This window comes from Xiphophorus couchianus, chromosome 23, assembly GCF_001444195.1.
Source record: "Xiphophorus couchianus chromosome 23, X_couchianus-1.0, whole genome shotgun sequence".
NCBI lineage: Eukaryota > Metazoa > Chordata > Actinopteri > Cyprinodontiformes > Poeciliidae > Xiphophorus > Xiphophorus couchianus.
In genome coordinates, this window is record NC_040250.1 from 29,127,083 (window position 1) to 29,147,421 (window position 20,339).

Consider the following 20,339-nt stretch of genomic DNA (forward strand, 5'->3'; position numbering starts at 1 on the left):
CTGACTGGGAGAGCTGTATGTCTTCAGATGGCAACAGTAGCACCCAGAGGAGGTGGATCTCGTCACAGATTGTCTCATACATACTGTCACAACATGGTGAGTTTGAACAAATATGTAAATATCTTTTAAAAAATGTTTTATAAAAAAACAACTTTTTTTTATAAAAAAAAAAAAAAATCCACAATTTCCATTGAAGTGGATTTCAATCCACACATTCACCAATACAGTAGAGGCCTAGTGCAAGTAAATTTCTCCAGCTTGAACATCCCATAAAGCAGCACTGAGTATTAACACAGGTCAACTTCACCAGTAACTCACTGAACACAGCAGCCAGTCAGGTTTTCATTTTTTATTAGAAAAGACTGCAACAGTTACTGTGACCCTTCAGTTTCTCAGCAGCACCACATCTATCATCCAGCATGGCCTGGCTCAGGCAGCATCGCCTCTGGCTGGGAACAGACGCAGCTGGATCCATGTTTCCTCATCCTCACAGAGTGGGAGGTCTGACTGTACTGCCTGCTTCCAGCATCCAGTCACCTTACTGTGGTTTATAACGTTATCTACACAGGCTTCTCATCTACTCACAACCAATGAGAGAGGAGATCCTCACACAGACCGTCCCATTATGTAGAAGGGCCAGCTGATCACTGGTAGGTGAGAACATTCAAAGAGCAAAAAATGAACTGAAGATTTGATTCTGCTCCCACCTGTGTTGAGGACAAGTGGGAGCAACACCCGAGTTCAGCACATGATTCTCTGATGACCAGCAGATGCTAAACACTGGGTGGAGTTAGGCCTGTGATCAGAGAGGAGGCTGAGGAGATCAGCTGATGTGCCTCAGAGGAGGCTAAATAATCTAATGTCAATTAAGGGCTTTGTAAAAATAACAGAACATTGTACAGACAGTTAAATTACAAACATATAGGGTGTTGCTGGGCATGGGAGCATATATCGACATGAATCTATTTTACTGCAAAAACACAGTAGAATATTCTTTCACATGGAGGAATAACTCAGGTGAAGCACCTGAGCACAAAGTCCTTTGCTGTCATGGAGACAGCAAGTTTACTGCTGGCCCTCTTTCTTCTCCCCCTCTGAGCCGCTGCTGCTGCCACTGCTGCTGCCACTGCTGCTGTCCCGCTCCGCTGCCATCTGCAAACACCAACATGGAGTCAACGCTCTGCTCATCAGACAAACTGAGGCCAGACTCACTGTGAACGACCTTCCTACCTTCTTGTAGGCCATTTCAAAGAGTTTCAGAGACGCCTGCTGCAGGTTGTTTGCTGCCTGTTTGATGTTCTCTCCAGTCTCTGTGTCCTTATTGGCCAGGAGGTCCCGAACCTTGGTGATCTCCTCCTTCAGCTTGGTGCACTGAGGACACACAGCAGAGTCATCACTGAGGAAAATGTCCTCTCAGTTTCAGGTTTTGCCTCATAATAGCTTAAAAACAAACAGGTGTGCAGTGGAGGAAAGGTTATGCCACCAGTTAGGCAGTATTTGATTTTTAAACAAAAACCTAATCGACTATTATCAATCGACTGATAGGAAACGCTTATATCAAGATGCATTTTCAGCCATGTTATCCAGCCCTGCTAGCACGAATGTGTCAGAAATGAGTTATAGGTAGTTTGAAGCATAGACTTAATAAACGTATTTAACTATGTCTTTTTACTCAATCACAGTGCAAACTTCCAGGATTTTTCCCAGTAGAATCTCTAAGCAAACCCTCATGACATAAAGCCATATGTCTAAGACTACAGAAAATGTTTCAGCTGTACCTCATCAGCAGGAAGCTGATCTTTGAACTCCTCCATCTTGGATTCTGTGTCATGGATGATGCCCTCAGCTGTGTTGACGGCCTCCACTCGTTCCTGCAGTAACAGCACAGTAACCAGTGAGATGAAGAGAAAGCAGTCTGTACACCTGGAGGACATGTTGACGTCTAGACAGCCTCACCTTCCTCCTCCGGTCCTCCTCGGCGTACCGCTCAGCGTTCTTGATCATGTTCTCGATGTCATCCTTACTCAGACCTCCTGATGACTGGATCACAACTGAAGGAACAAGTCAGGCAGAGGTCAGGATCCTCACCAAGCAGCACAAGGATTAAAACCTTCCAACTTCAGCACAGGAAACTCAAATATGAATTCAGATGCTCAGTCAAAACTGAGTAGAACCACCTGCATTTACAGTAGTAGATCAGCTGGTTTATGCCTATCACCTTTGTACCTGTTCAGCATCAACAGTCTCCGCCCATTTTCTTTCCAATTTATGTCTGGACTTTGACTGGGACATTCTTTGATGTTCCCAGTAAGCTGCATTAAAGCTGAGTGGCTCTATGGACTCCTCCAGTCAGGCCGTACTCACTCTGCTGCTCGCGGCCCGTGCCCTTATCCTTGGCTGATACGTGGACGATGCCGTTGGCGTCGATGTCGAAGGTGACTTCGATCTGAGGGACTCCGCGGGGGGCTGGAGGGATCCCCACCAGGGTGAACTGACCCAGCACCTTGTTATCTGCTGCCATCTCTCTCTCCCCCTGACACACTTTGATCTCCACCTGAGTCTGGCCATCAGCTGCTGTGGAGAACACCTGCGGAGGACGCAGACAGAACAGAGACACTGCAGTGGGTTCTGTGGTGAACCGGGCCGGGCCAGTGGTGCTGCTCCACCTACCTGGCTCTTCTTGGTGGGGATGGTGGTGTTTCTGTTGATGAGCTTAGTGAAGACGCCTCCCAGGGTCTCGATGCCCAGTGACAATGGAGTCACGTCCAGGAGGAGCACGTCGGTGACATCACCGGCTAGAACTCCACCCTGAATGGCTGCTCCTATGGCGACGGCCTCGTCAGGGTTGACTGACTTGCTCGGGGCTCGGCCAAACAGGTCCTGAACGGTCTGCTGGACCTGCACACACAGAGAGCCACAGGGTCACTGTCAGCATGACAGCTTTACTGTTACATTTCCGATGCATCCCACTGTGTAACACCCCTCCTGGCCAGCAGGTGTCACAATTCTTTCAATCTATTGTGCTCACTTGAACAGGTTAGGCTAGGTAAAAAACAAGTTCATATTTTTTGCACAGAATAATTCTTAGCAGAGATTTTAGAATGCTCAGTTGTGCTTATTTCTTTTCAGAGTAAGCTCTGTCACTTTAAAACCCAATAAGCAGGCCACGCCCCCAACTCAATGTTTACACTCGCAAGTGAAAATGGCTGCAAACAGATGCACAAGTATACAATTATTAATATTTGAATAGCATTAGTAGAGCCTCCTGCACAACAAACAACACTGCAGCAAGATGTTTCTGGATGGTAAGTCAACAACAAAACACTTGTCTTTTCCAACAGCCATTGTACAACGCATACAGCAGTAAAACCTGCTGACCAAACCTCCTGGAGCTCCACTTGGGTTGATGGGTAACAGCACAGTGTGACTCAATCATTGGGAGGTTTTTGAAATGGCTCGTTTTTCCAGACAACATAAAAACAACCTTGAACACTCAACCTTGAACAGGTTGAGTGTTTTCAGAAGCAGTAGAAATCCAAATCGAAGTACGTAAATGTGCAAAAAGAAAATTTTCCATAGTAGGTCTCCTTTAATGTGCTGCTCAGCAGAGGTGTGACCAAGTCACTGTGTTGCAAGTCTCAAGTAAGTCTCAAGTCTTTGTCCTCAAGTCCGAGTCAAGTCTCAAGTAAAGACTGGCAAAAGTCGAGTCAAGTCTCAAGTCAGGAACCTTTAATTTCAAGTCATTTCGAGTCGTTTTTATTTTATTTTATTTTTTATAATTTGCAATTATACATAAAATTCAAATAAAAGACCATTTGTTCGTTTTAAAATATGTATTTATCTCAAATGATAGAACATGTGTAGCTGAACACAAAGTATAAAAAACATTTTTAAATTGGACCACTTTATTGCCCAGTTCTGTTAAACTTGATATTCAATAAAAAAAGAGGAAAATGCTGACATTTCCACAGCACAATACAAAGAACCATAACAGCAGTTTTTTCCTCTTTTCTCTGACCTGTCAAAACAATATATTGTCAATATAATTTCCCAACGTAGATGTCTTCAAATACACCAACCATCCTTAGATGATACTAGACCCGGCTCATCATCATGATGGGACAGAGAGACTCTGTTCCCTGTGTTCAGGTCCAGAATCTGCTTTCTGTTCCGGAGCCCCGCTCACTATCCACCGGCTTCCTGAGCTAACACGGTGCACATTATTTGTGGAGGCATTTGAAGGACCGGATTTATGGTAAATAATCACCAATTTAACCCGGAGTACACATGCTAACACGAAGTTAGCTAAAGTCAACTATCTTACAGCAAAAGAAAAGTGCCACCTACCGATCTTTGTGAAGCTTCAAATGCCGGACAAAGTTGGACGTCGTGGCATCTCCATCCGATATTCTCTTCTTGCATGTTTTACAAGTTGCAGTTCGGTTTTTAGTCGAAAGTTCATAACCCACGTAGCCAAAAGAAATTACTCGCGGAAGCATATTCGAGCGGTTATTTCGTATTTCGTTCCCTGAGCTCTGTAGCTTTGCCGCGTTTTTTTAAACGTCCAAATCCTGTTAATTTGATTGGTTGTGCTGCAGCTACGTACACATACATACATAAGGAGAGAGGAAAACCATAGTGACGGTCTGCGCATATTGATACGGAATGAGGGACATTAATTAATGACGCCACTTTATAAATAATGTGTTTTAAATTTTAAGACTTTGAGTAAAAAATATCAAGTCTTTTCAAGTAAACAGCTTCAAGTCGAGTCAAGTCCCAAGTCAATGGCATGAAAGTCAAAGTCAAGTCCGAGTCTTTGAGCATTTTTTCAAGTCAAGTCTCAAGTCGTGATTTTAACGACTCGAGTCTGACTCGAGTCCAAGTCATGTGACTCGAGTCCCCACCTCTGCTGCTCAGTTCTCCCAGCAAAACTAGTTTCTCAGATAAATCTCAACCAGTCCTGAACAGGTTCAGCTGAACAATCACAGGAATCCTGTTAATACCTTGGGCATGCGGGTCATGCCTCCCACCAGCAGCACTTCTCCGATGTCTCCCTTGGACACCTCGGCATCCTGCATGGCCTTCTGGCAGGGGGCCACGGTGCGGCGAATCAGGTCGGCCACAATGCCCTCGAACTGAGAGCGGGTCAGCTTCATGTTCAGGTGTTTGGGTCCAGAGGCATCCATGGTCAGGTATGGGAGGTTGATGTCCGTCTGGGGAGCAGAGGGACACGTCAGAGGACGGGGTGTGTGTGTGTGTGTGTGTGTGGAGGGATGGACTGCAGGAGCTAATGACACTAAAACACACTTCCTACCTGCAGAGAAGAGGACAGCTCACACTTTGCCTTCTCTGCAGCCTCTCTGACCCGCTGCAGCGCCATGTTGTCCTTCATCAGGTCCACACCAGACTGGAGAGACAGACAGAGTCAATGAAAGCCTCCAGAAGGAAGAAAGCAGTGTGTCACAATGCTCACCAACACCCCTGTGATTTTTGCGATGTGGAAAACAAGGATGGAATTATGAAATTTAATAAACAAAATGGAACCAACAATAAAATGTGGAATTTCATTTAATTAGTGGATTTCCGCACGCCCAAGTTAACAAGGATTTACAGTAGTTCCTATGGAAGCGAGTACAAGCTTTTACTTTTTATAGTTTTTATCATGCAACATATGTATATTTTGGTGTTGAGTTGAACTCTAAAGCATTTTCAAAAGTGAGACTTTCTTTTGTTAAAAAAAAGATACTTGGTTTTGAACATAATGTTTGAGTTCTCAAAAAAAGAGTAGGAAACAAAAATTAATGTTCTGTGAATCCCAGCACTTTGTGACATTTGTGAAACAGAAAAACAGAAACGTTGACCTCAAGTTATTGATCTGTTAATTTTTTTCATTCAGAGCATGATTACATACTTTCTGGGGTAATAAATATGGAAAAAACAAAACACGTGGAATTTGGGAACATGATCAAATGGCTTTCATAGAACTCAATTCACCTCTCTCTTGAACTCCTTCACGATGTGTTTGAGGAGGTGCTGGTCGAAGTCCTCTCCACCCAGGAAAGTGTCTCCGTTGGTGGATTTCACCTCAAAAACTCCCTTCTGGATCTCCAGGACAGATATATCAAAGGTTCCACCACCCAGATCATACACAGCGATGCTGGAAGAGCAGCAGAGGTGTCAGTTAACCTCAGGTGAGCAGCATCAAACATCAGAATTCCTCAGACTGTTCCTCACATCTTGTCCTGGGTTTTGTCTAGGCCGTAGGCCAGAGCAGCAGCTGTCGGCTCGTTGATCACACGCAGGACGTTCAGACCGGCGATCTGACCAGCGTCTTTGGTGGCCTGAGGACAGACAAGTGAAGCTCAGTTCATCCTGACAGCAGCCAGAGGAGATCTGGTCTGAGTCATCTCAAACCAGAAGAAACTCTGGCCAATTAAAACCTGACAGAACTCATATGTTTATTTAATTTCTAGTAGCTGAACAAACGACTTATTGTCTGGGGTCATTTGATGGAATAAACACTAAGCAGACACAGTTGCACTGTTTATCACATCTGTTACATGAGTTGGGATTGTTCTATATTTCAATTTTTGGGTTGAGGCATTGGTTGCTCCAACAACTGGGAGCAGCTGATTGGCATCACTAAAACTCAAAGGATATCTGAACTATGACCCCCAGAAGGAGCTGAAAAGAGCAGAGAGAGGAGGAAGTTCAAATCCCAGATTGCACTGGGATTTGCTCATCTGTACTTTAGGAGCAGCAAAAACAAATGAAGAGGATTAGCAGAGCTGCCAACAACTGATGATGTCATCCAAGGAATATCATGTTGCCTGGACAATTTGCCAGTCAGTAGATCTGAATGTTAAAACTGGCCTCTTCATATTTGTTGCAAGACTGACTGCTACTGGAGCTCTTTCAGTATCACCATCCACAACAACTCTTTGAAGACACTTGAATGGTATGAGTTATAACATTTAATTTCCCTTTGGGATAAATAAAGTCTTTTTGATTCTGAATGTCATAGTTTACGTTTTCCTGATTATTACTGAGGTGAAACACAGAATTTCTCTTCTTTTGTAATATAAGAAAGCAACAGACACATTTGCTCCTTCAGTGGAACCAAAGCAGGAAATTGTTAACTTTTACAAACTAATGTGGAAAAAGTGAATGTCTCCACCAAATATTTTTACAATTAAATTGAAAGCAACAACAGAACATTAGTGAATATCCAGTTCCTGCATAAAGAGGCTAATTTCATGATCAGAACAAACACACAGTCTTGTTTTCAGTCCCGAGCAGCCTTTCCCTTTTCTGAATCCAGTGACCCAGTTCGCTCATGGTTAGAAGCAATATGTTCAGTAGGCAGAGCCAGAAGCTGAGGTGCCTATTAGAAACTGAGCATCATCAAATCAAAGCTGAAGCCCAAACAGCCCAACAGGGGATTAATAAAAGAGCAGTGTGTGTGTGTGTGTGTGTGTGTATGTGGTACCTGTCTCTGAGAGTCGTTGAAGTAAGCTGGAACAGTGATGACGGCGTTCTTCACGTTGCTGCCCAGGTAGTTCTCTGAAACACAATCAGAATCAGATCGCCATCCTCTGCTCCCTCACAGAACCGCTTAGCTGGCGTTCCCCTGGCAACATACCTGCCGTCTCCTTCATCTTTATCAGGACAAAGGCTCCCACCTGGCTAGGGGAGTACATTTTCCCATGAGCCTCCACCCAAGCATCCCCATTAGAGGCCCGGACGATCTTGAAGGGGACATTCTTTCTGAGGACGGAGGGAAGCAGAACATTAACATTTTGTGTGTTCAGGGATCGAGCTGCACTCCTCTGGAGAGTCACTCACATGTCCTTCTGGACCTCAGCGTCGTCAAAGCGCCGGCCAATCAGCCGCTTGGTGGCGTACAGCGTGTTCTTAGGGTTTGTGACAGCCTGGCGCTTAGCAGGCATGCCCACCAGTCGCTCCCCCTCCGCTGTGAAGGCCACAACTGACGGGGTGGTCCTTGCTCCCTCTGCGTTCTCCAACACCTGCAGGAGGAGGAGGAACTCTTCAGGGTGGGTTTGGTTTTTTCCAAAAACAGTTAATATGCTACAGAGGAGATGGAAACATGTTTGCCAAATAGTTAAATGCATCAATTCTCCCCCAGTCAACTGGTCAATCTGTGCCTTAAAAGAGGCACAAAACTCAAAACATATTTAAGCAAACTTCCAGTTCAGAGGAGAGAACTCTCCGTTTTTCTGAGATGTGGTCCATGCTAGTTTGAAACCTCTACTTCCTGTTTAATACAGCCAGTAACATCAGCATCTGATGAAATTATGCCTTGCGTAGCCTGGTTGATTCGCTCCAAGCCAGTAGATGGAAACATGCCTAGTTTGTGACATTTTTGGAGTTTGCTCAAAATTTGCACGATAATTGGATGTAAACAAAACTACTGAACGCCAATTTACTGCTCTTTCAACAAATAAATATTTCAAATGACATATGTTCAATAGGAAACAAAATGACCTACTAGGACAAAAAATAGATTAAATCCATGCTTGACACATAAATACCTCAGTATAAACATGATTTGACACTAACAAATTATGTTTAATAATTTACCTATTCCAATATGCATCAAAAAGATCCAATGAAAAGAAAAATAAAGTAGATATGCTGACCAACTTTAAGACAGCAGTTCTGTTTAAAGCCAGTGTTTCCACATTCCTGAGCTAATCCTCACCTTGGCCTGTTTCCCCTCCATGACAGCAACACAGGAGTTGGTGGTTCCCAGGTCAATGCCGATCACTGACCCCTTGATGGCTTCCGACCTGCAGCACAAACACATTTCACACCAGGAAGTGATGAGTTTGTGTTTCACACTGTGTAACTAACTTTCACTCAGCAGTATGATGGCGTTTCTACTCACGCATAGTCTCTTCTGGACAGAGCTCTGATTGCATCCGACTGGAACCCACTCCAACATGCCTGAGAACACAAAATTACAAAATGACTCATAACTTACTGAAATTACAACGAGGACCGCTCGATATTAACATGTTAAACCAGTTGAAGCCTGAAGATTTTCGGGCCTCTTTTTAGCGGTGTAACAGCATGAAGGGGGTGAGCAGACTCATGAAGGTCACACAACCATTTACCAACCCCTTGGAAAAACCTTGTCAGCAAATTTGCCCGTTTACAAAGTTCGAAGACGAATGAACAACCTGAGAATGTGTGAATTTTAACTTTGCTTAATTTGTTCACGTAATAACGTCTTAAGTTCACGCGTGACAGTTTTGACGCATCTTCTCGTGATGAGGTAGGAGGCAAACTGAAGAGCACGAGCAGCTCAGCATCACCCAGCAGATGTTCAACAACCCAGCAAATGTCACGAGCCACTTCGGTCAACCTCAAAGGCTTTTCACTGAACTGCGAGGTGGCCTCAAGGCACCACTACTAGCATGCTGTGCTAGCGGCTAGCTGACGGAGTGTCATGCCGGATTGCGCACAGAGCGTGTGTAAATGTAGTAATAAAATGGTTGACCTCTTACCTTCTTCACCAAAGACGACACATTTCGAGAGCAGTTCTTGGTTGGCAAAGACCTTGAAACGCTCCTTGCGACACTCAACATTTTGACAAGCCGGCTAACGAGCTAACTAAAGCTGTTTCCAAACGAGCAAACAAAAAAGCAGCGCGACCTGAGAGCAGCTTAACTGTGGAGATAGAGCTGCAGAAGTGTCCTCTGTCAGTGTCCAGACGGAAAGAAGCTCCAACTCAGGCCCGTTTTGACTACTTGTGTCGGATCTGCAACAGCAAAGAAAGTGCGAAGACGCTTCTGGAATGATCTAACACATGTTGCACCAGACACCACCGAAGGACCCCGAATTAGGCTGTATAGATACTGCCTGAAAAATTGTATTGAATGATAAAATATTCTACGGCCGCTCATGAATACTATGCATATATATACCAGACGGTATAAACTGAACAACAATTGTGAAACAATTATCGAGAGCATACAGTTAGTTACTTTTGTCCTTTTCTGTTTTTTGTGAGTATGGCCGGAATGGGACAGACAAGGTAGTGGGGCATGTGAAGGTCATGATGTAACAAATACGCGAAGGTTTCACGTGCGTTACATCAGTGATGCTGAATGAATTTATATGTTGTGTCATAATCCATCCATTCCAGCGCCAATACACACTATTACGATTTTATGTGGCTGTTTTTTTTTATTGTTATTCCCTATATATTCCACATGCTGGAACACATAGGAGTGATATAGATGAAGAAATTAATTATACCTGAAACTAACAGTTTAAACAGTAAACACAAATGCCAAGCTAAAGATTATTACATGCACAAATAATAATAAACCAAGAGGTAAACACACTGATCTAAGTATCAAAGCTTTGTGTTCATTACCCTTGAAAAATTTTTTTTCGTTTCTTTGCATTTTGTCTGAACCAGAAACATAAGATATAAGCGTTGGGATTTTATGTGATACACTAATGCAAAACTTGTCATTCTTAGCCCCAAAGCTAATGTGTCATTGTGTTTTTTTCATTTTTGTGATATAAACAAATCAAATATAGGTGTTACATACACAGAAACCAAACACAATGTGCGAGAAAAGAAAAGAGTCCATTGCAGTCCATATGAGTAACAGAGTGTGTTTGGTTGATGTGGTAAAGGAAGAAATATAATAATAATAATAACAACAACAACAATAATAAAGCATTATATAACAAAGGAAAAAATACACAAGTCCTTAATTACATTACTGATCACAATAAAATGCTACTAAAAACTGATAACAATAATAACAATATTAGCAATAATAAATTGACACTCTGCCCCTGAGTGAGCAACAAAAATATGTCATTATGTTTAACTTCATTTTAAAAATCAAAACAAGGACTATTTGAATAGCTAGTCCGAATAGCCCTTGGTTAAAAGGACAAGAAAAAAAATTATTGAAACTCATTCAAAGCAGCCTTTGCTGTTCAAACACTGACCCTGATAAGAAAACCTGTTAGCAGAAATGTTACTTGCCCCATAAAGATTGACCAACATATTTTTCCAGAATTGCTCAGTTCTGGAGTGAACCTCGTATCAAACAACACAGCAAACAATGGACAGTGTGTGTGCTGCCTATAAATGTCAGGAGTTCCAGCTGCTCCAGAGCAAAGCGTCGACTTGCTGCTGTCCACCATGACTGTGACACATTTGGCCGTCGTCCTTGTTTCCCTGCTGTCCTTCAGTGCCGCAGCACCAGCAGAAGACGAATGCAGCCAGATGACCAGAACTCTGACAGCTGAACAGATTGACCAGGTACAGATTAGAATCCACCAGACATTTGTCTTCCTGCGCTAGGTGTAAAATAACAGAGCAGCTATAATGTGATTATTTGCTTTGATCAGATCCTGGGCCGTTGGATCTTCATTGAGGGGACAGTTAAAAATGACTTCTTTGGCCCTGTGCTGGACCACATTGAAAGCATGTGGATGGTGCTGAACAGAACAGCAGACAACCAGACCCTGATGTTAAACCAGGCAAACCTCCTGGCCGCACAGCAGCAGCCTGAACCAATGTAAGGAAACATTGTTTTCTGTCACTGCATGTCTTGTTTAGGCAGCAAATTAGACAACTTACTTCAGTCACATGCAGGGTCAACTGGAAAACACTACAGGTAGAAAACTCTCCTTTATTGGTTCCTAAATAAGCCTGGATTACACAATCAATAGGAGTGTTTAGGAAGCAGCCTTTAACACACATCCAGTAATTCTTCTTATTCTACAAAAACATTTATTCTAGAGCTTCTTATGCAGTTTTCTGTTGCATACGATTCACTTTGTGGTCAACCATGACACATTTTCCCACAAGTATAACTAATTTATTTATTTTTCCTTATTTTAGGAATGGACAATGTCTCCGAAGCGCAGTGAATGTTACCCTGGTCAGAGGCAAAGACTTGGAGTTTCACAGTAAGCTTTGAAATGCTAGAATACTTTCAAGAAACTCTGACCCTATTAATAGCCATTTATTTATTTATTCATTTTTTACTTTTTGTAATGTTACAGCCAGAAACTTCAATGTATTTAATTAGGATTTTATTATTGCTTGTCTTGTGTTGCTTGATCGAGACGAGCAACACAGTTCAAGTTCAGTCAGAGTGGATGGAGATCCCACAGATCAGTGTCTGGACTTTGAGTGGGCCATTCTGGAATATAGTTTGATCCAAGTTACCTATCAAATCACTTGCTGCAGGCTCAGTGTAGCTGTGAATCTCTGCCTTAGTCTCTTAAGAGTTTTCTTCCAGGCTTGTCCTGGATTTGTCTTCCATCTCCCTACCAACTCTGATCAGCTTCCCAGTCCCTGATGATACATCACACACATACTGTATATATGTATGTGTTTGTGAAAAGGACCAATTTGATCTAATCTGATCAAAGAACTTTCTTTCATTCGCATCTCAAGAAGGGTCCACTGGAAATAAAAATGCATTTTCTGAATTTTTAATATTACAAACTTTTAAAATCACATGATAGGGATGCATTGATCTACTGTTTTCACTTCAATACAGATATCAGAGGTTTAGTATCAGTCAATACTGATCTGATACAGAAAAACAGCTAATTTGACTTAAAATAATTTGCTTTTTTAAACACAGACATAAATGTACTGAACTACAAATGCATTTTCTAACTCTGCACCAGTACAGCACATTTAAATCCACCAATAGCTTCACAAGTTTGGTCAAACATGTAAAAACAACTTGAATTTGTTCAGTCAGTGCAATTAGGAGTAGAACAGGTAATGGAAGATAAATAATAAAGAATCTGAAACTGACAAAAACAGCAGACAGTGGTCACACATGTAAATTAACTTTGACAAACTTTCTTTCTAATGGTTCAGAAAGTGAAAAGAGAAATTATAACCTCAATGTGCAATATTTACAGAGCACAAGCATAGAATTAGACTGAATAATTCACCAATACCCAATCTAGGAATTTTTGTCCATATCAAGACATGTACAGATTAATATGGGATCGGTGCATCTCTAGTAATGAGATGCTCTTTTACACAAAATCTTTGTTGTCTTAATGTGAAATATGGAAAAGTTCAAGGTGTATGAATAATAATTTTTGATGATACTGTTAGTGCAAATGTCACAAGACATTACTACAAGTAAAAACTGTGTAAAATATTAACACGTTCTCAATGTAGAGAAATCTAACTGACACTGTGTGTTTTTGCTGTGCAGTCCCAGCTGCTGCATCCTATCACAGGTTCCTGCACACCTGCTCTGACTGCCTGCTCATGCACACCTACAACAACGAAAACCATTTCCAGATGTTCTACCTGTTTGGTATGTATGACCCACGGTGAGCGGGGTGACGCCCTGCAACGGGGGGCTGTTGTCCAGTCACTGTGGTTATCTTGTTCATTATTGCTGACCTCTGCAGGCAGGAATACAACGGTGGCAGCCTCTGATTTGAACGTCTTCAGGAAACAAGCTGAATGCCTCCGGTTTCCTCTGCCATCAAAGTTTCAGTACGACACCAGCAAAGGTGAGAGTCTGGCATGTCAACCCGGGATATGAAATAACACGATGCCATCAGGTTAAAAAGAACAAGCCACGTTTCTGTTTTTGCTTCTTTTTTTTGCCAGACATAAATATCAGACAAGGTTAACCTGATTGAACACAAAATGCAGTTTTCGAATGCTAATTTGATTTATTAGGGGTTAAAAACAACAACAAAACAACAACTTGTGAATTTTAAAAATGTAATTGTCTTCCTTGTTACATCACGAACCAACTATGAATAATCACATTTACATGGCTCACAGTCTCACTGGGTGTACTGGGACCCAATTACTGTCAGAACTGTAAAATCAATAAATTATTTACATAGAACCTGTCTGACAACATGAAGAAAGAGAAATTATTTTAAAGTGGAGCTAAAACCCCAAGAGCAGAAGAAAAGCAGAGTAATTGACATCTACCAGACTGATGACAGGTTCAGATTTCAGTTTTGGGACACCAGAAGGAAACCCACTATTCACGAGTGGAGCGAACATAAAGCAGCACTCAGCCTGCTCATGTCCATCCCGCAGAAATGATTTCAAGTGTACATTGATGACTGATCCAGGAGTTCACAAAAGAACCCAGAACATTTAAAGCACTGAAGGCCTCACCTTCAAGGTTCAAGGTAAAAAAGAAAGAGTGAGCAAAAGTGACCTCGGTGTTAGGGTTCCAATGCTAAAAACACTGCTGAAAAATTTAGGACAAATCTTAGTGACCGGCTTTTCCCAAAAGCCAAGACTTCTGCTGTGGACTGACAAGAAAAAAAGGGAACCTTTTGGAAAGGTGTGTGATGTTGTTGTATTTGGTGTAATATTGTTAAGAGCATTTAAGAAAGGATAAATTTATCCCTGGACAAAATGCAATAATATTTTACATATTATTGCATATTTAAAATATGCATTTTGTGTTTTTATGCAACTGTTTGTTCAACTGAAACATTTTGGAAATACTTTAGTATTCTGCACTACCTCCCTTTGTCAACCTAATGCATTTTTACTTCCACGTTTTAAGAAAAAAATTCAATGTTTTCATGATGTTGACATTAGCTGAGCATTAAAACTCTTCATCTTGACTAGATGCATTCTTTCTTTTCTCCACAGAACTCTGTCCAGCGTAGAGGATGGAGCAACAGAGCAGCTGCTGCTGATTAGTTTCCATGCACCGTCATTTTACTCACCTGATGTCTTCATCTTCTTAGCCCTCCCCTTGATTGAAACGGGATACTTAGTAAATTCATCAAACACCTTTTAGCTGGACCATGCACTACTTATTTGCCAAATGTTTTTCTTTTTAAATCATTTAGTGAACTATAAAAATACAAGACGCTGTAACGGCCACATAGTTGTACATTGTCAGAAGATCCTATTCATTTTATTATTTTATTTATTTTATCTATTTTAAAAAGCAAAGTTGTAAAACTTAAGAACTGTAACCCCTTTAATGTGTTTGAATGCTACCAACACGTTTATTTATTGTCAATAATGTCGGTACAAATCTCGCTTTTAAGCGACCTTTATAATATATGATTATGTTTTATTCAAATAAAAAAAAAAATAAGAAGAAGAACTTTATAATAAAACCAATGGTACACTTTACACCTTCAGTGGTCAGCGGGTCAGATTTGACCCGAACACCACATGCGCTAATGCCTTCTAACAAAAAAGGAGGGCGATTATGTATGGAGCTTAAGTTTCCAACAATTTTTACGCGACTATGAACGTCTCATAAATGTTATCTCGCGAGAAGAAGATCCCTTCGAGTGCAGTACGTGGCTTCACAGCTGGGCAGTGGAGGTTCAGGGGTGTTTTAGTTCGGAGGTGGAGACACAATGTTTACATTTACAGTATCCGTTCATAGATAACTACCAGCTGATATTTACACACCGTCCGAGTCTGGAAGTAAATGTGAGAGGCAGCCGTCTTCGAGAAAGCTCTTTAGCGTCCGCCTTTCTTCCTTTCCCCGGGGAGCGGCAGTTAAGGAGCCTCCGCCGGCGTGTGAGGTCACTGGTCGGCTCGACATGGCAGAGAGCGGCTCAGCAGCTGAATTGTCCGGCTCCCTGACGAGCTCGGCTCTTCCGCCACCCAGGACCCGGATCTTCAAAATCATCGTCATCGGGGACTCTGGCGTCGGGAAGACCTGTCTCACCTTCCGCTTCTGTGCGGGCAGGTTCCCCGAGAAGACCGAGGCCACGATCGGGGTGGACTTCAGGGAGAGGCTGGTGGAGATTGACGGAGAGAAAATCAAGGTGTGCACTGCGGCCTTTTAGACACAGAAACCGTCAGTCTGGTAAACATGACGGTGCAAGAAGCTGTTCTAGTGCTGCAGCCCGGAGAAATTCATTAATATAACAAATATCAAAAGCTAAAACTATAATGGGTTAAATGGGTTTCATTGCAAAAACAACGACTCCAACTGTGAATATTTATTTCGTCTCTTATAGAACCAAATATAAAGGAATATTCCTCCAATTTACAGAAGAGCTGATGTTTTCACCTTAAAACCACAAAACACACAAAAAAAAAATACTTTATTCATCCTAAAGGTAAATTAAATTACGTCATAACGCAATCAGTCATTATGGATGGTGATGTTGTGGGCAGGAGGGATCTTAGCTAGCTGTCAGTCTTGCAGTCTGAAGCCTCTGACTGAAGACTGTTGCTATATGACTGTCCTGACATGCTAACAGCTCCACATCCAGGCAGCAGATGATATTAGACAGTAACATGACCTGGATGACACCATCAGCTGTTGGGGAAACTCTGCTAATCCATCTCGTTTGCTTTTTATTTATTTTTTAACCTTTTTATAAGCAGGTCAGTTGATTGAGAGCAAATTCTCATTTTCGACATGGACCTGTTCAGGAAACATTAAAACATCATACAGCAAAAGACCGAAAACTATCTTACCCATGGGGCTTTGCAGCGTTGGCTGGTTGGATACAGGCTGATGTGATTTGACTGATTGAATGTGGACAAGCTCTGCTGCTCTGGTGTAGTTAAAGGCCTCGATCTGATGGCCTGATGGAGGCTGTGTTGAACTGTTTGGTTGTAATGATTTACAGGACAGCATTGGTTTTCATCAGGGTCATCTAAGGTCATCCAGTGCAGTAAACATGGTCAGTAGTGGACTAACAATAACAGTATTTCACTGTGCCACGAGTCTTAATGATAGTAGTAATGCTAATAATTGATAATAAATAGATAATAAATAACATGTTCAATTAGTACTAACTACAGTTATCCACCTGTGATGTTTCGCTGTGCCATAAGTATAAATAATAGTAATGCTAATAATTGATAATGAATAAATAAGATGTTCAGTTAGTTGGAAGAAAGTGAAGTTTCTTGAATGTTGCCTCTTCTGTGCTGCTTGTTATGATCCATTACTCCCAGTCCTGTGGAGGAAGCAGCAGAGCTACTAGAGTCTGGTTTAGTTTGTGTTAGCTAAATAACGAGGCCGCTCTGTCCCCCCAGATCCAGCTGTGGGACACTGCCGGCCAGGAGCGCTTCAGGAAGTCCATGGTGCAGCATTACTACCGCAACGTCCACGCCGTGGTGTTCGTCTACGACGTGACCAACGCCACCAGCTTCCGCAGCCTCCCCGCCTGGATCGAGGAGTGCAAGCAGCACGCCCTGGGAACCGAGGTGCCCAGGATCCTGGTGGGGAACAAGTGCGACCTGCAGGACTCTGTCCAGGTGGGCACGGACGTAGCGCAGCAGTTTGCGGACGCTCACTCCATGCCGCTGTTTGAGACGTCCGCCAAGAGCCCCAACGGCCTGGGAGACGGGAGCTACCGCGACAGCGACCACGTCGAGGCCATCTTTATGACTGTGGCCCACAAGCTCAAGTCCCAGAAGCCTCTAGTGCTGAGCCAGCCGGCCGAGGGGTCGGGAAGCACCGTCACCCTGAGCGGAGGGAGGAATGACGGCGGCGACGGGGGCGGAGGCAGAGGGTGGAGCTGTAGCAGCTGCTGAGGACTCAAACTCCACTGGCTAGTGGACTCAAACTAGCCAGTTTGAGGACTCAAACTGGCTAGTTTGAGGACTCAAAACTCTGGAGGAGCAGGTCCTGGAGGACCTGCTCCTCCAGGTCTTGCTCCAGACCTGGACCAAGGAGAGGAAAACTACAGAGCACTGATGAATACCACAGTGTGTTAGGGCCAATGTAGATAGAAAAAGAAAGGAAGAGTACATACAAAAACTCAGACATTTTGAGATTAATCTCAGAAATTTTCTAGAAGAAAATAAGGAAATTTTCTGAGGTTGGAAAGTTGAAAATTTCCTTATTTTAGAAAAAAATTCAAATGTTGCAATTACTCAGAAATTTGCTAGAAGAAACATGGAAGCTTCTCAGTTTGAAAAGTCAAAAGTTTGCTACAAAAATCTGAGAATTTTTTTAATTAAAAGATGCAAATTTTCGACTTATAAAACTCAGAAATATCCATGTTTTTGTTCTAGAAAATGATGGAAATTTACTCCTGTTTTTCTCTGTCTACGATGGCCCTTGTACACGTTGTAGATGAACCATACTGCTTGTTTACATGATTTCCTTTATGCCATCACTTCACTCAGCTGTTTCCTGGTCAGATCATGTTGTCCAGATATGATCTGTTTCACTGCCAAATATCCTGTCCAACCCATTAGTACAGTGGTTCATAAACCTGCTCCATGCACTCCTGATGCATTCATGACCTCCTCTGCAGACCCTCACTGCTGCAGGAGCCTGTTACTCACCCATTCTTTTAAATCAGCTGTTTGGAAGCAAGGTGACACCTACAGCATGCAGGGCTGAGGTAGTGGAGGATCTAATTTTCCCATAAAAACTCCCATATTTTAGCAGTAAATTCCAATCAAAGGTGCTTTATTTGGTTGTTAGAGACCAGAAGTGATTGTAACAGAACCATCTCCACCTTAGTGAGCAGAGAAGAGACTCAGGAGGAGGAGGAGGAGGACCGGTCCAGGTAGGTCCACTCTGGTTGGCAGCACGGTTCGATGCCTTCAGGGCTCACCTCTGTTCTTTGGATTTTCCAGTTATGTCAGGGCATCTGAGTGAAACGTGAGTGAAATGGAAGACACTGAGCACAGAAGCTGATTAATCTTTATATATGGTGGTTTGGTATCCAAGGTGATTGTTTAATCAAACGAATTATCAACTGGACATTCAGCTGCTTTTGTTTTTGCATTGATTTTACCGTTCAGTGGCTTTATGTTGGTGTTGTTTTTTAGGAGAACAGTGAGCTTCATTAGAAACGAGCTGGGATGATGGTAGATTAAAAAAAAACAGAGATTAGCTGGAGCCTGGACTGCAGCGATGTGAATTCCTGGATTGGTTCTGAGCTCCTCCATAGTTGGCCCATAGTTGGGTCAGTATGAGCCTCTCAGTGTGATAAGAAATGAAGATTCAGCAGTTTCATTTAGGAGGATATTGATCATTTATCGGACCGATAGAGATATGTTAAAACATGACTAATATCAGCCAATCCCAATGTTAGTGCTGATATATTGTGCATTCCTACTTAATAAGAGTGATGAGTTGTGGCCCTTTAGATTTCACACCATGACTCTTACTTTGTTGCTACTTGAAATATTTCCAAACAGCCAAATTAGTCTTTCTTGGAACAGTAATGAAAACTTTGAAACTGTAACTTTTTTTTATTCTATGGTGTGTGTTGTTACTGGAAAACAGCCCACTGACACTGGGATGTCGGTGTTAGTGGAATGTGAGTGAAATGTTCACACCTGCTTTTGGAACGCCTCTGAACAAAATGATAAACAGGAAGGAATGCGGTGCTGCTTTAGCTGCTGACCTAAAGGGATAATTCAGCTTTGAATTCTTATTCACTTCTATACAAAAAGACTTTATTCAGGGAATGAAATGTTTTCGTACCTCATATCACCAAGTATCTTCAGAGTCGCTGTGGATGCTGATGCCAGCTGCATCATTCAGCCTCATGGTGGTAATGACTTGAGACTGATATAACTGATATAAATAATATAATTTATTATTTAATGTATTATGTCCTAGATGACACAATCAACTGTTAGCAAGCAATGCTAATCACCCTCCTTTGATTTTGCTGTTCTTATTTAAATGTCTGTATATTGCAGGTAGTACTTTACTCTGTAACACAACTCTAAAATATGAGCTATCCCTTTAACTCATCAGCTGAAGTGGACCAAAACCTGTATTTTAATGGGACAATTCAGCTCTTCATTATTTTCAATTATTTCATCGTAGATCTGGAGCCTTTTGACACATAATGCATTCAGGGATCCAGAACGCACCAGGAATCAGACACTTTGTGCAGGCTTGCACTCCATCGTGTACCTCAGGCGTCTTAATGTGTAGAAGTGTTTTCCTGAATATGAAATAAGCTTGTATATTCATACAGTGACAGCACCAACCTGCATCTTGTTTGCCTTAAGCTGCTGTGTGACCACAGCTGGTCCTGTGGTTCTGCTGATGATCGCCTCACGCTTCACTCCGTCGCCGTCTATCAGGACTTTCTGTTCACATGAAGAACCTAATCAAGCCTTTCTGTGGCCTGTCAGCACAAGCCAGACTGAGTGCTTTCCTCTGAATCTGATCCATTTGCATCGTGTTTCGACCTGGTTCCTCAAGGAAATACTGCTGCTGCTCTTGATGTGACTGAAAACAGACTGACAGCTGCACCCTGGAACACAGTTAAACAGGAATGCACTTCCTTTCACCATACATCACCTTGCAATAAATGTCTTGTCTTAAGCTGTCAATTGTTCAAAAACA

At 42.4% G+C, this 20,339-nt stretch overlaps 3 protein-coding genes across 3 annotated transcripts; 2 read left to right on the forward strand and 1 right to left on the reverse strand.

Moving 5' to 3' along the window:
* Positions 1-334: 334 nt before the first annotated feature.
* Positions 335-9,858, reverse strand: hspa9 (heat shock protein 9). The gene is made up of 16 exons (XM_028008415.1): positions 9,534-9,858; positions 8,912-8,970; positions 8,726-8,813; positions 7,849-8,030; positions 7,646-7,770; positions 7,493-7,566; positions 6,238-6,344; positions 5,998-6,160; positions 5,318-5,410; positions 5,007-5,216; positions 2,671-2,898; positions 2,365-2,587; positions 1,957-2,051; positions 1,779-1,871; positions 1,231-1,371; positions 335-1,152 (listed from the first exon to the last, which is right to left on the reverse strand). Exons 1-16 carry the CDS (start codon positions 9,612-9,614, stop codon positions 1,066-1,068), a joined length of 2,049 nt encoding a protein of 682 aa, XP_027864216.1. The 5' UTR covers positions 9,615-9,858; the 3' UTR covers positions 335-1,065.
* Positions 9,859-11,128: 1,270 nt separating this feature from the next.
* On the forward strand, positions 11,129-14,860 carry LOC114138928 (saxitoxin and tetrodotoxin-binding protein 1-like). Its single transcript, XM_028008424.1, has 6 exons — positions 11,129-11,317; positions 11,407-11,576; positions 11,903-11,970; positions 13,251-13,355; positions 13,453-13,557; positions 14,675-14,860. Exons 1-6 carry the CDS (start codon positions 11,144-11,146, stop codon positions 14,689-14,691), a joined length of 639 nt encoding a protein of 212 aa, XP_027864225.1. The 5' UTR covers positions 11,129-11,143; the 3' UTR covers positions 14,692-14,860.
* Positions 14,861-15,210: 350 nt separating this feature from the next.
* rab33ba (RAB33B, member RAS oncogene family a) lies at positions 15,211-20,326 on the forward strand. The gene is made up of 2 exons (XM_028008421.1): positions 15,211-15,819; positions 17,048-20,326. The coding sequence occupies exons 1-2, from the start codon at positions 15,592-15,594 to the stop codon at positions 17,546-17,548; spliced, it is 729 nt and encodes a 242-aa protein (XP_027864222.1). The 5' UTR covers positions 15,211-15,591; the 3' UTR covers positions 17,549-20,326.
* The last annotated feature ends 13 nt before the right edge of the window (positions 20,327-20,339 follow it).

Coding starts and splice junctions, on each gene's coding strand:
- hspa9 (XM_028008415.1), bottom strand. CDS start 9,614: ATGTTGAGTGTCGCAAGGAGCGTTTCAAGGTCTTTGCCAACCAAGAAC. Junction 8,971..9,533: donor TGTCGTCTTTGGTGAAGAAG/GTAAGAGGTCAA, acceptor TTGTGTTCTCAG/GCATGTTGGAGTGGGTTCCA. Junction 5,411..5,997: donor TGAAGGAGTTCAAGAGAGAG/GTGAATTGAGTT, acceptor CTGTCTCTCCAG/TCTGGTGTGGACCTGATGAA.
- LOC114138928 (XM_028008424.1), top strand. CDS start 11,144: ATGTCAGGAGTTCCAGCTGCTCCAGAGCAAAGCGTCGACTTGCTGCTG. Junction 11,318..11,406: donor CAGCTGAACAGATTGACCAG/GTACAGATTAGA, acceptor TGCTTTGATCAG/ATCCTGGGCCGTTGGATCTT. Junction 11,971..13,250: donor CAAAGACTTGGAGTTTCACA/GTAAGCTTTGAA, acceptor TTTGCTGTGCAG/TCCCAGCTGCTGCATCCTAT.
- rab33ba (XM_028008421.1), top strand. CDS start 15,592: ATGGCAGAGAGCGGCTCAGCAGCTGAATTGTCCGGCTCCCTGACGAGC. Junction 15,820..17,047: donor TTGACGGAGAGAAAATCAAG/GTGTGCACTGCG, acceptor CTGTCCCCCCAG/ATCCAGCTGTGGGACACTGC.